We start from the raw sequence: 14,060 nt of genomic DNA, 5'->3' as shown, positions 1-14,060 counted from the left end.
TTTGCAAGTGTTCAGTCGTGCCTGCCCTGAAAAGAAAGATAAATAACAATAACAAAAACAACAACTCATGAATGCTTTGCTCTCCCACCCCAATAGTATTTCTATTTAGTAAAGACGAAAATGTGTTTTGGCCAAATCGTAAGTCCCATTATACACGAAAGAGTGTTCCCTAATGACTAATATTTACACTTAGACTAAATATGGTTCAGAAATGTTGTTTAAATTAAATGCATTCACTTAGCCCTACCGCCTCAGTCAAGCTGTACCATCTCTATCCAATCATTGCATTTTTTAAATTGACTTATTCATGCCTCAATGTTTCCCAACTTCAACTTTTTGAAATTGTTTGTCATGTCATTTTGTATAATTGTGTCATTATTGCCTGAAATGTAAGTACCCATTAAACCACATAATTATCTGTACCTGTTGTTATGCTGAATTGGGCATCTCAGGATCAGGAATAGCTAACTTATTAACTAATGATTAATTGAATTTATCAATCACACCAATAAATCTGTTCCTTTAAAACTGACACAAAGTCATCAACAACTCTTAGACTTTCTCTTAACGTGGTTTGTTTTTGCTGCAAAGATTTAAGAACCAGAGTTTTAGTCCAAGCTCAAATAACACTGTAGCTTGACCCTCAGGGAGATGAGCAAAGAAATGTTGGACTCAGTGAAATGTTGAGGAAACATCGCCCCCTGCGCTCAGATGGTTTTGACCAATTTTGAATTTCTCTGCAAAGCTAGTGAGAGATGACCAGGTAAATAAAATGCTCATGTAACAATAAGTATACGGTAACAATTAAAATGCAGATGAGAAAGTTTTGTCTTAATTATTCTTTCAAATAAACCTCTGAGTTTTGGATTGACTGTTCCTACGTTGGCTTGTTTGGGACATGAAAACCGAAAGTAGGACGGTGATAGGGTAATCATCCTTCCAATTGAATGCAGGATCATCCTATATTAAATAATAAAATACACTGTTCCTTACTTAATCATTATTTTTCATGCCCTTATTATAGTCAAATGCATACAAAGATAGAGACCCCCTAATAAAACGTGACAACTGTCGATTGTTTTCTAATTGAATTGGGATCAGCAGCACAGTATCATTGCAGGATGTAGTGGATGTTTAATATGTTGCAGTGTGTAAATAACTACATATGTCCACATCACACAGTGAGCATAAAAGTCCACATGCTGGTCTGGGGTGAAATATTTCTGAGTATGTACCTCCACCTACTGGACCATTTGAAAACTGGAGTTCCTCGAACCAAATCTTAAATGCTGGTCTGTGCAACTGCTGAGGGATATTAGACCACCACACATGTATTGGCTGTTTCCTGCTCAGTGCACCCACCCAGTGTTATTATCAACTTATCCAACCAAACACCTCCAAACACAGACATGTCCAGGCTGAAACCGACATTCGAGGAGAACAAGGCTAACAACAACAAGACCCATGAAACAAATGATGTAAAAACATGGTAAAATCCTAAGACACAGTGTAAGACTGAACAAAACACCACAAACCTGAAAGAAATATTGAATTACACCCATAGATGTGTATGCAAAGACTACAATACCTTAGCTTTTAAATAAAATGGTACCAGCACGGCATGGGCCGAACACAACGTGATATAAAGGTATAGCTTCATCTGCATGAAGGAATCTCATTTACACATCTTTATTGACTCCTAGTATTTATTTTCTATATATAATGACACACCCTCCACTTGTAGCTAGTCTTTCTCTCTCCCTCTCCCTGGTGTGTCTGTAAGTATTGCAGGAGTCAAAACAAGCTTGAAGAAGTCAGGCAACAGTGGCCATCTATCATCTTAAACCCTGCCACGAGGATCCATATTGGACTCCCCAGTACATTGCAAAAAAGTATGATATATTCTGTAGCTGAAAGAAACATCAAAGGGAGTCTGTCTCCTCAATTACTTGGGCAGGTATGCATGAAAGAAAAACAGATGAATATTTTAGGGCGTTTAACATATTTGGGTCCATGTAAATTGGTACAAACATGTCATCATGGGCACTGAGTAATACGGAAACACATTTTAATATAAAATACTGTAGAAGGTCACGAGACTACATGTTTAGAGCACATCCTATGTTTATCATGATGCAAATACTTCCTCTTTTTTCATGGTTGGTAGGACAACATACCTACAAAATATGTATGAGATGGAAACAAATACTTTACCTTAATGAAAGTGCTTTATATAAAAAATTAGTGGGTGTCCTTGCTTATTAAAAATAATTGTATATACAAGTACAAAACACGAAATACAAAAACTAAAGCACAAACATTTCTGAAACCACAGAACAAATATCTATGTGAATGGCCCAAAAGTGGCAATAGACAAGTTTTTAACTCAGGATTTAAAGATAATGTTGATTGCACAATGTAATGGCTGTAGAATAATGACATTATTAAAATTAAGGTACCTCATAAGCCTCGCTTTCATTATGCAATTCTGAAAGTCAACCGCTAAAATCTCCTGGGAAAATGGAGGCTTGGTTTACGGCACAAAGCTGTTGAAAACAAAATTCAGTGTGTCCTATGAAGTGTTGCCAGCTCTTTGTAAATGAAAGTAGCCAGCACTAGCTCCAATAGTCACCAGAAAATGACAAAACAGTTGCGACGTCATTGCGCATCATAAAGATTTGTGGTTATGTCTTCACAGAGAGGGAGGGAAGACCCATGCTGTAGGCAGAAAAGCTGTGGACATTATACAATGCTCTGCCACTTTGAGAATGAATTATAATAACATATATTTCAGCATAAGCCTTGCGTTTTTCCCTAATAGTGTGAATTAGTCAATAACAGTGCTGTTAATAGAAGGCTCTGAGGGACAGGGGCGGCAAGAAATTACCACTTGGTAACGCTGGGAGGGGAGGGGGTTCAAAGTTGTCTATTGCCACTTTGAGTGGCACAGTAGTTATTTTCAGACAGGATTCTTCCGCACATCAATTAAGGCATTGTTGGAAGTCAGTGGTCCAATGTTAAGACTGGAGCGACGGGACTCTCGGCGAGACTTCACCACAGGCATGGATGCAGGCCCGCCCCAGGACCCCACACCAGTTTGAACTACACGGTTAACATGAACGTCCCCAGTTGCCTGGAGCCAGAGCTCCTCCATGACAGCAGGTTCCTCTGTGGGGAGCGAAGAGCGTCTCCACGTGGACGGGAGAGGAGTGTTCACCAGCTCACGCATTTCCTCCCGGGACCTGCAAGCCTGGTCCGAGGTCCTGCCTCCGACGCTGTCCTCAGGGAAGCGTGTCAGCTTCTCCATGCTGCCAACGCCCGCTGCTTTACCATCCGAATATAACATTGAAGGACAACACGTCAAAAGGAGAGTTAGAGCTGTCAGATATGAATGCTACTATAAGAAGCTAATTATGGCTTAGACAGCCAAAGTCATCTTGCAAGAAGATGTAAACACAATGATTAAGAAAATCATACATGTTAAAAGCAACAACACTTTGATCTGTTAATACTCGTACCTTTAGTATTTGAGTGGCTGCCTGGACCACAGAGCTCCCTTAGTTTGTTGCTTAGTTCCAGGTTTGCTGCTTTGTAGTGGTTCAGCTCCATGCTGAGGTTATGGATCCACCCTTCATACTGCCGCTGCCTTCCAGCCAGGCCCTCGTCTATTTGGTCTGTGGGGGCAGATGGGCATACACGATAGTAGGCACGTTTTTTTAATCGATTTATAAAATGATTATAGAAAATCTTATGAAAAATAAAAAATATTTCTAACACAAAAATGGAACTCAACTTTTTGCATTCCCTTCAATTTAATCCAATTTAGCTTCTACCTGTTAACTCTAAAATACATCCAGTGTAGAACAGAGTGATGATTTTACAATATATTTGTTGTGGTGCGAGCAGATAAACACATGCAGGAAACCTCTTTATTTAATGAGAGATAATAAATGTATTATTTAGTCCATGTGACCCGCACCTCGACACTGCTGCAGTAAGAGCTGCACACTCCTCTCGTGTTCCTTCTGCTGTTGTGTGAGCCGGCGATCTGTGTCCAGTTGGGTGCGATCGAGAGCGTTGTCCAACCACTGCACCAGCTTCTGCTGCTCGTCCAGCTGCATCTCCAGCTCAGCCAGGGCGAGCTGTAGCTTACGCTCCTCCTCACGCAGAGACACCACCTGCAGGACACATCAACTCTGTTCATCCTAAATATTGTCAAATGTATTAATAGTCCTTTCCAAGAAGGTGTGGCAGTGCCCAGCTTTAGGAAGGAGTATGGTCGCTAAATGTTATTGATGTTGACAAAAGTGGAGTGTTCGATTAAAAGTAGTACATATTGCATTTTATAATGGGTAAGTAGCCCGGAATCTCATGTTGTTTTGCACAAACCTTGTCGAAGTACTTGCATAGCAGCGCTCTGGTCTCAGAAGCAGACAAGTAACTGAGTTTGGCCATAAGGTTCATCTCCCACTGAGAGAGCATACTGGCAGAGGCCCTCAGTTGTCTCTGTCTCTGAGTGATGGCCTCATTTTTGTACTCAATGGCAGCATCCAGAGCCTCGATCGCTTCGTCCAACTGGAAAAGTGTTCGCTCCTCCTTCAAATGTCAGAGGGAACAGATGGACTTAATTAGAGTGTGAACAATCAGTCAAAAAAAAGACATCACAGATTTGTTACTGCTAGCCCAATGTTGGCCAGTCATATTTCCTAATATTCCCATGGTAGTACTTAATTAGGTTTTGCTGAACAGAAGTATCTCTTACTTTGAAATATTTCTCTTGCAGATAATTTAAAAACTATCTCTACCCTACCAAAACAAATCCTATCCCTTCTTAAATAAGTCTCTTCTTTCTGTTGGAAGTTAAAGCCCAGAGTGATGTCTGACCTCAGATGAGAGCAGGCTGCCCTGCCGAAGCTTATCGTCCAGCTCCACTCTTTGTTTCAGCAGGGAATCTTTCTCTTGCCGCAGGTTGGAGATCTCCTGACGAATCTGTTGTGAGTCTTGAGCACTGCTGCTGCGAAGGAGTCCATTCCTCTCACTCAACTCTTGTTCAAGTGACTCAATGCGCCCCGTCAGAGTCACCAGGTTTTGACTCAGTGCCTGTGGAGAAAATGTGTACAAAAAAAGTTCAGCATTTGCCTGTTTTCTTTGTCAGTGAATTGGGTTGTTTGTGGTTGTTTATACCTGACTGGAGCGAAGCCTCTTTGTCTCCAGTCCGCTGCGTTCCTGCAGCAGGGCTTCCTTCTTGGCCAGGATTTGTTCTCGTTTAGTGAGCTCTCCTTCCAGATCTTCCAGTTCCTTCCTCTGGTCCAGTACTCGCTCCATTTCCTCATCCAGCCAGCGTTTTTGTTCCTCAATCTTCTGCTCACAGAGGGCCAAGACACAAAAAGCCCACAGGTCAAACAGTAGTAGAGACACAGACTCACAAACTGAGGGCTGAAGGGGTTTGACAGCCCAGTAAGATAGATTGAATGCACCAAAATGACAAATACTTAAATATTAAAACAGTCCATTTTTCAGGGGTGTTTTAAAGCAGTGTGTTTTCTATCAATTCAAATTTATTAGAGATATAATCTCCATGAGGTTTCCACCTGTTGTTCCTCCAATGAAATGACAGAGCCGTTACTGCCGCTGCGTCTTTGCCTCTGGAAGGCAGCGACCTCCTCTGTCTTTATCTTGAGGATCTTTTGCTGCTGCTCATTTTTAATCTCAAGCTCCTAGAGAAGAGATTGAGACGAGGAAGAAGAAAGGAAGATAAATATCAATTGCAGTACATGTTTTCCGACAAACAAACCATTGTCAGACATTTGGACTTTTTGATTGGTAGCAGTAGCATTGCACGCTTTTCTTGGTAAAGAAAAAATAAATAAAAACATAAAACCAGACACCTGGGGCTTACTGGCTTTATAATTCAAAGTGTTAAAGACTTGTCTAGTGGTTCCCTGGTACTGTGTATTTAAATCATATGAAATACTTGTCATTAGCTACCCGACACAATGACTTAAATGAGCCTTGGTTTTCTGATAACATAAAAATTATTTTTTCGATATTTGGGGATAAATCAGTGCAACTTTAACACAGCACCGATTCTTTGGATATCAGTCAAGGTACCTTGACTCTGTGGGTTCTTCTTTGCATCTCGCTCTCCAGACGTCGTTTCTGCTGACTCTCCTCGCGCAGCTTCTTCTGCAGCTGCTCCTGCTGCTGCCTCATACTCTGAACACTTCGCTCCAGCTCTAACACCCGTCGCTCGCTCTGGGCAGGAAGGTTAGCGAGACGAGCGGTGTCCCTCTGACGCTGACTGAGAACCTAACACAAAACCATACACATTTTCAATTTCAGAAGTTCAAGAGAGAAACATAAATAAAGAATAGTGCAGCATTTGGTTGTAATTTGCATATCAGAAAAAGACGATTCGTTTTTTTAAAGTATTTTAGCACAAAATTGTTATTTCAGATTAGAGCAGGACATTTATTTGGAAATGTTATCAAAAAACTAGTGTGATATCTGAATCATACAAGGCAAAATCAAACCAAAGATGTGTCACAACACCATTTTTATAAGTATTGTGGTGTTGCAGATCATTTTTTAGTCTACCAATTTTACAAACTTCAGAAAAAGTGCTTTTAGGAAAGATCAACCCCATGACCCTCAATTATTTATCAAAATAAGAATCATAATGTGAAAATGATCCTTCTCTTCAATATTGTGAATCAGTCATCAATTTTGATATCAGTCAACACACTTCTATATTTTATCCAATTCCTGAAGCCCTTCATCAACTCAAATCAGCATCATGAACTCCTGGTTGTGTTGCCTATGTATAATAAGGTAAGGCCTATGTATAGTAAGGTATAATTAGAGAGGTGTGGCAGTCAAACCTGGACTTTGCTCTGAGCAGCAGCTATCTTCCTGCGACATTCCTGTGCTCTGGTCTTGTCCGATGCAGTGATCTCCCTCTCTTGCTTCTCCAGATCCTGCAGCTGCCGTTGGGCCTCCTGCAGCTCCTGTCGAGCCTGCACAGCTTCACGCTCCAGAGCTGTGATCTTATGGCTGTACTGCTTGTTCAGGGCCTGAGCATCCTTACCTAAACATTTTTTTAAAAATTGAGGTATAAAGACTCAAAAGAAAACCTTTCTTTGGAAAAGATTTAGTTAAAGAAGGAAACAAAATGGAAATTGTTACCGGTTTTGACCAGCTCCTTGATGAGTTCCTCCTTCATACGGATGGTGACAGAGAGCTCCCTGATCTTCTGCTGTGCCTGAAGAAGTCCCCTCTCTGAAACACCTTCAAAACTTTTCAGACTTTCACGCACAGATGTCTCCCCAGAACTGGAGTTGGCTAAACAGAGATTTGAGAGAAAACATTGGAAGTCAGTATGGTGGTATCGTGAGGAAGGTGACCGAGCTTCAAGGAGGCAGTCGAAATTCCAGCCCTTTTGTGAGATCTTCCTCAAGTATCATCGCAGATCGTTAGGCCCAATATGATCTCTCACCTTAACTTTGGTATAAAATGGCTGATGTGTGAACATTAAAACACAATGTAGAGACTAGTAAAACAGAGCAAAAGTATATTGAATTGTCTTGCATTGATATTCTATAAGCCTGATGTTAACCTGACTCTTTTGGGACAACATGTAACATCTGATAGCAGAAGAAACACAAAAACCAACCAAAGCCTCAGTGTCATTCCATAATGTGCCTGGGATCTCCAAATATAACTTTAAGTTCTATAAAAAATGGACTCACTCAGTTGATCAATGTACACATACATCATATGTTCAGAAGAGTACATATGATTTTAGGGAAAAGGCTCTTAGCATGTTGACTATTTGGAAAAAACTCACGGCTTTTGTTTGAACGTCACTTTTCCTCTATAATAGCAAAAGCTGTTTAAAAGTTGCTCAATTTGTGAACATGTAAATGTAAATAAAAACCCCATGTTTGATTTGTGTATAAAGGATTCAATACCAGATACACAAACACATTTTTTAACCTGTGCAACAACAACTAAACATCTGTAAATCCTATGATAATAACTACTTACATGCTTTTCTGGCTAAACATCGGTGCTGGTCTTGGTAAGGTAGAGAGATAAGACCTCTAACACCGACTGCTGGTGCTCCGGACAGCGCATCCCTCCTGGTCCAGGTCATGTTCACCTGTCTGACATAATAAGTATTACACACACATAAATATTTCACACATAACATAGTCCCAATATGCATACTGTTTTTGATCAACACTCATTTTAAATAGTCAAAGTTTCAAGAAACCTTTTCTACAAACACAACATACTTGCGTCTTTCCTGGCTGAGGATGTAAAGTCTGCCCTCTTGTTCTTCTTCTGAGTCCAGAATATCTGCTCCTCTTAGGTTCTCCTGCTCCTCATACAGGCTAACATCCTGATCACCATACAGCCCATTTCCAAGATAGCCAACTGGACTGACCTGCACACACAAACAAACCCAAGGATCAACCCATTGGGAAGCTACATCATACTTCTATTTCTTACCACTTTAACTTGTACATGCACACTAGACCATAGGCCAATAACTAGCTGCTTGGTTACCTGTCTGTGTGTGCCTCCGTTTTGACTGTGAACCAGGGAGCCGATAGGGGCTGTGTGAGGCCGGGGTCTCAGGTTATGGCCCAGGCCTGTCAGCCCTGGAGTGGACAGCAGACACTGCAGCTCTGCTATCAAGTCCTGTTGCTCCTGCAGCTTATCACTCTGACACAGGAGAAGGTGAATCAAATAATTAACAAATCAGCAAAGTCAACGAACCAAAAGCTTGTGAGAATCAGTACATTGTGATATTATATTATGGTATGGATCATCACACCTCTCCCTAGCCTGTTGTGACCAAGTACATTAATATGTCATGCCATGATTACACTGGGAAATACTGCCCTAATGGGAAAACAGTATTAGAATTGCTCTGCATCTTACCTGCTGCTTGTATTGCTCCATAGCGTCCTCCAGAGCAGCTAAAAAGTCTGTGTTCTCTCCCTCCAGACGCTGAATCTGTGCTTGAAGCATATCTATACTGTCTTCCTTCTCTCCATGCTCAAGGCTCCACCTCTCCTCCGCAGCCTCTGGATCCTGAGTTAATAATACATATTATTACATATTAGTGGTGGGTACCGAGGGTTATGACTAAAACATTTTATTAAAAGAGACAAACCTGGTTCCTCACAGAGGGCCTTCCTCTCCTCAACCCAACACTGTCTTCAGTGGAGCTGTTCTCGATGCCACTGTCAGGTCCGGAGGCCGTGGTCAGTCCGCTTCGCTCCTCTTCCACTGAGCACAGCCACTCCTTCACTCTCAGACTATGCTCTGCAGTCAGTGCCCCTTCACTCTGCAGCTCCCGCAGCAACCTGTGATATATTTAAAACAGAATATGTGAAGGAGAGCAGCATACAATATGCAATGAGCCTCAAGGAGAAAACATGCCATAGTCATGCTGAGAGACAACCAACTCTCCAGTGAATGAAGCCTCGTCTAGATGATACGGCCTGTAGCTTTATGCCACCAAACTTCACTGTTTGCCAGAGAGGGTGCCATGTTTAACATATAAAAAACAGTAAACAAAGAAACATGCCCTTTCTTTTTAGCAATGAGCTGCAACTAACTCATAGCCTGTGACTGGCTGTATCTAAAATACATAGGCAATGCTGATGAAAGGAGGAAATATGGCAATGCTAAGGTATGGCTTTTATTAATGTCAGAGTCGAATCACAAAAAGACATTAGCTACTGTTTATTAAACTTTGGCTGCACAGATACTCTATCACTTGTTTTGTAGGATTTGGCCTCCTAATGGCATTTTCTGTTTAATTAGGATATATTTTAGATAATATTTTATATCATTTTTAGAGTTGTTATGGTGGTGATTTGAAACAGTAAATATGTTTTGAGGAAACTAACTTGTGCACTGGGACCAACGGCTTATACTTACATATACTGTACACCACTCAATAGAGAATGATAGTGCAGAATAAAGTATTCAACTTGCAAAATCAATATGCTCTTACCTGTAAGCAGTGTCCGTGCACGTCCTGTAGTGGGCGCTCTGAGCCTGCAGTCTGCTGATCTCTCCCTCTCCAAGTCGAGGTCTCCTGTTTGGATCAGCGTGAGAAATGATACGGGTCTCTGAGCGCTGGCGGTTTTCGAGGGCTCTGCGAAGGGCTTTAATTTGTTGCTCCAGCCCCTCCACCCGATCTGGCTCACGCTTGCAGTTAACCGTCGCCCGGTTCTGAATGTTTCTGGCCCTTGTGGCATAGTTTAGTGTATTCAGGCTCTCATCGAAGTCTGATGAAGATGGGCTGATGCAGGCAATCATCAGGGTTTTTGAATTTCCTCCCAAAGAGTCTTTTAGGATCCTGGGTGAAACAAGGATTATATGATCAACATTGTAGGAATGCTTAAATTATGAACAACATAATGTGTGAAATGATTATCTCATGAGCTTATTAAAGTGTACCTTGTGATTTTAGAATCCCTGTATGGTATGTGCGAGCCTTTCCTCTTGGGGTCTCCCAGTGCCCCGATAACATTCCCCAGAGCCAGAAGTCCGCTGTTAATCTGGATACTCTCTTTAAGTCTCTCGCCGGTGTTTCCCGTCTTTAAGATGCGCTCTGACCCCGCAAGGTCAACAAAGTGGAACTTGGAAGACAACATTTGCGGTCCAGAATTTGCAGCTGTCCCATAAAGGCGAGAGGCTCCCCGGCGCTGGTCCATATACACGGTAAAAATGGTGTGTGACCGGCTGGAGTTCTGATTCATCTGGGTTGCACCAGTGTGCCTGGCTGTGTTTCCTGACTCTAGTAAACTCAACACCTCATCAAGACCCTCCACCTCGCACTCCTTCACGCCACAAAGCACTATGAAGACAGAGAGACAGGAAATTAAAAGCAGAATAGTTCATAAATAAAGAGTCAAAAGTGAAATGCTGCATATTATTCAATCTCACAACCACAAAGACATTCTCAAAGACAAATCAACAGTGTATCCTATACCAATGTTGCCTTTATCCTCCCGGATGAGGATGTCCTTGCTGGCAGTCTCCACTTCCAGCAAGTCCTTGAACTCCTCTTTGTAGACCTCCAGATAAGAGACCCGGACAGAGAAGTCTGTGAGGTCATTTTCATCCAGCAGCTTGAAGATATCTGCAACAGCCCTGGGGATGATACCCTGCTCCTCATCTCTAAAGGAACCTACAAATGCAATTCGAAAAAATTAAATAAATGGCAACAACTTGTCAGGGTAAAGCTTGATTAGAGCAGTGTTTACTTTGTTGGACAACCAACTGACGTGAGATTTACTGTATTACTTGTGCAAAAGGATTTCAGTTTTAAATGAAGCTTTAATACAGAATACACATAACTGACAACAATTGAAGTGGACGTTAGATGAAAAATATCAAATAAATAACTTACAAATATTAGCTTCCCCAATGGTGTAAGTCTTGCCTGAGCCTGTCTGCCCATAAGCAAACACTGTGGCATTGAAACCTTGAAAGAAGGCATCAATGAGAGGCTGAACAGACAAAGTGTAAACATCGTCTTGGCAGCAAGTTTCTTCAAATAGGTAGTCACAAAGAAAGTGTCGGTCATGGCCCAGAGTAACACGACACAGCTCCGAGTCCACGGTGATGCAGCTCTCGTGGCAGTGTAGAAGCTCTTTGGGCAGCAGGGGACGCACTCGAACAGCTACTTGTACTGCAGAGTAATCCCCTCTGCCTTGGCCACTGGGCACCTTGGGAGACATTTCTGCTGCTCTGCTGAAGCTCTTCTGGATTCTTCTGCTACATGTGGATCATCTTTGTGGCAATGGATATAAATCCTCTGTCCCCAAATTCTTCGTCAACACCCCATGTTATCCGGCTGAATGATTTGAAACGGATAGAAGTGAGAATGTGGTTAATTAAGCAATTAACAAAAGTAGCAGATCAAACTAAAACGTAAAACCATATTGTAAAACACACTTAAGAGTACAATAAAAGATGGTGATATGGATAACACATTAATCGTGCAATTTCAATATTGTTTATTTATGATATAGTAACTAACCAAGAAGAAAATGTTTGAAGAAATAACCAGAAAGGAGTTACTGATTTTGGTATGAATTAAATACCTGATACATTTTCTGTAGCCCCAACCTGCCTATTACTTTCAGATTAAGAAAAGAGAAAGTTACCTTTATATGACTATTTTTCCAAATCCATACCAAATTACCAATATACAGCCTTACATATTGTCATATTCTAGGTAATATGGCCTTTCTCAGTTGAAAAGTGTAAACTTTATAGGGATGTGTGCATGTTTAGCGATACAGGGCCAGTTGTATGTGTTTCTTTTGTTTCTGTCAGAATACAAGCATTTGAGGGTTATGATGTTAATGCTGGTAATGCAAATGTAACCCATCCTAGGAAAAAGTGACAAAAATAGTACACATTTAAGATTTTTGCTTTGTAGAGGTGGCACTGCATACATTTGCCCTCCTTCAAACACCTTTTGATATTCTGAATTAAACGAAACATTTAATACAAATGAGGTTTGTAAAATCTGGATTTAGATTCACCTTATTAAATAACGGATGATTTCAAAAAGTGGTGAGATGACTTAGCCTTAAGCTAACGCTACTACACAGTGGTATGTGAGACAACATAACTTGAGATCAAACTCCTTAAGTTTAAGACAATCTTCCCGTTAGGAAAGTTTACTTTGACTTCGTTTGTTAACTTTACGTAAAAAGACGAACGCCATCGTAATAGATTGCATTTCGAATACCATGGTCCCATGAAGTTATTTTGGCCATGTTAGCAACTTAGATAACCGTTATCCACAAAAACACACGCATTTAGACTCTCTTCTTTTTCTTCTAACACATATTTTCACCAAATCTCCCACGGTGGTTTGCTAGCCTGTTTCATAGATAACTTCAGCTAGGCTAAAGTTAGCAAGTTAGCCAGCCCGAACAACAACATCAAAACATGAGGATGAGGACTGATATCGTTCTCCAGAAGGGCAACTGAGATTCATGATCCTGTAAGAAAACCAGCAGGGAATGATTTGGTAAGACCTTATAATCATTAACATTTCACACAACTTACTTTTTAATGTGGCAGAAGTCACACCGCGGATTTAGGATAACACTGGAGGGGTTTTGGGAGTATGGAAGTTGAGGGGCAGTCAGGGGGAGGAGCCCCAAAGTTAGAGCTGAATTTTGGGTGTGGTCTCCAGAAAGAATCATGGCTGCAGAGGGCAGTCTGGTTGTTCTTTTTAATAGTTTATCTATGTTTTACAGACATTTACTAGCGAAAGTCAAAGACTGTGCCTTCGAGATTCTGCATCACTAACAAACTTAGAGAAATAGACGTGAAAATACTACACACAAATAAATCCAATACGCATGTTTATTTCCTTTCTTGTCTCCCTATGTTGTTACATCTAACCAAATGTATGCCTACAGATTTGCAAGACTAAACAGATATGTTTCATGATTGGCTATAGGCCTATTACACACTTTGTAAATAATATATGAATAAGTCTTTATGCAAAACAGCATACTATCAATGTTCAATACCATCACTTGTTTTTGATGTGATGAAGACAATAACTACTTTTAAACATTTTTTTGGTGCTTCATTTACCTTTAGTGTGTATCTTACCTTGAGCCCTCTTCAGGTGAAGTCACAGAGAGAGACATCAACAATATGTACTGATAAATGGCAATCACAAAAGGAGATATAACAGGAGTTCATCACAACAGCTGATTTCAAAAAGCAGTCTCTTGTGTAATTGTCCTCACAAGTTTTACTTTTGTCCCCATAATATAAAAAGGCTGCAAATAAAAAGCTTTATATTCCCCGATTGTCAACAAGCAATCCTGTCACACCTGTGTGCATCAGGATTTGTACTTGCATTTTTAATTCAAAGGCTTAAATTTGCCATAAACCGCATTGCACTTTGGTGTTTTACTTCTCTGCATCTTACAAACTTAGACATACATACATAACCAAGTATTGAACAGACTAAAACTGGGCAGCAGAGGGCAGTG

The 14,060-nt window shown here is 40.9% G+C and overlaps 1 protein-coding gene across 2 annotated transcripts; it reads right to left on the bottom strand.

The window, feature by feature from the left end:
• Positions 1–2,051: 2,051 nt before the first annotated feature.
• On the bottom strand, positions 2,052–13,187 carry kif7 (kinesin family member 7). 2 transcript variants are annotated; one of them, XM_063880483.1, is made up of 20 exons: positions 13,114–13,187; positions 11,438–11,884; positions 11,018–11,215; positions 10,483–10,882; positions 10,034–10,381; positions 9,185–9,377; positions 8,950–9,102; positions 8,572–8,730; positions 8,298–8,449; positions 8,047–8,165; positions 7,186–7,341; positions 6,882–7,087; positions 6,112–6,309; positions 5,592–5,717; positions 5,185–5,361; positions 4,885–5,100; positions 4,390–4,596; positions 3,980–4,178; positions 3,519–3,674; positions 2,052–3,324 (listed from the first exon to the last, which is right to left on the bottom strand). In XM_063880483.1, the coding sequence occupies exons 2-20, from the start codon at positions 11,766–11,768 to the stop codon at positions 2,960–2,962; spliced, it is 4,059 nt and encodes a 1,352-aa protein (XP_063736553.1). In that variant the 5' UTR covers positions 11,769–11,884; positions 13,114–13,187; the 3' UTR covers positions 2,052–2,959. The 2 variants fall into 2 exon arrangements, with proteins under 2 accessions (XP_063736553.1, XP_063736554.1); XM_063880484.1 differs by having other exon boundaries at positions 2,052–3,321.
• Between the last annotated feature and the right edge of the window lie 873 nt (positions 13,188–14,060).

This window comes from Eleginops maclovinus, chromosome 4, assembly GCF_036324505.1.
Source record: "Eleginops maclovinus isolate JMC-PN-2008 ecotype Puerto Natales chromosome 4, JC_Emac_rtc_rv5, whole genome shotgun sequence".
Classification (NCBI taxonomy): Eukaryota; Metazoa; Chordata; class Actinopteri; order Perciformes; family Eleginopidae; genus Eleginops; species Eleginops maclovinus.
This window is presented reverse-complemented; position numbering and strand designations above follow the sequence as displayed.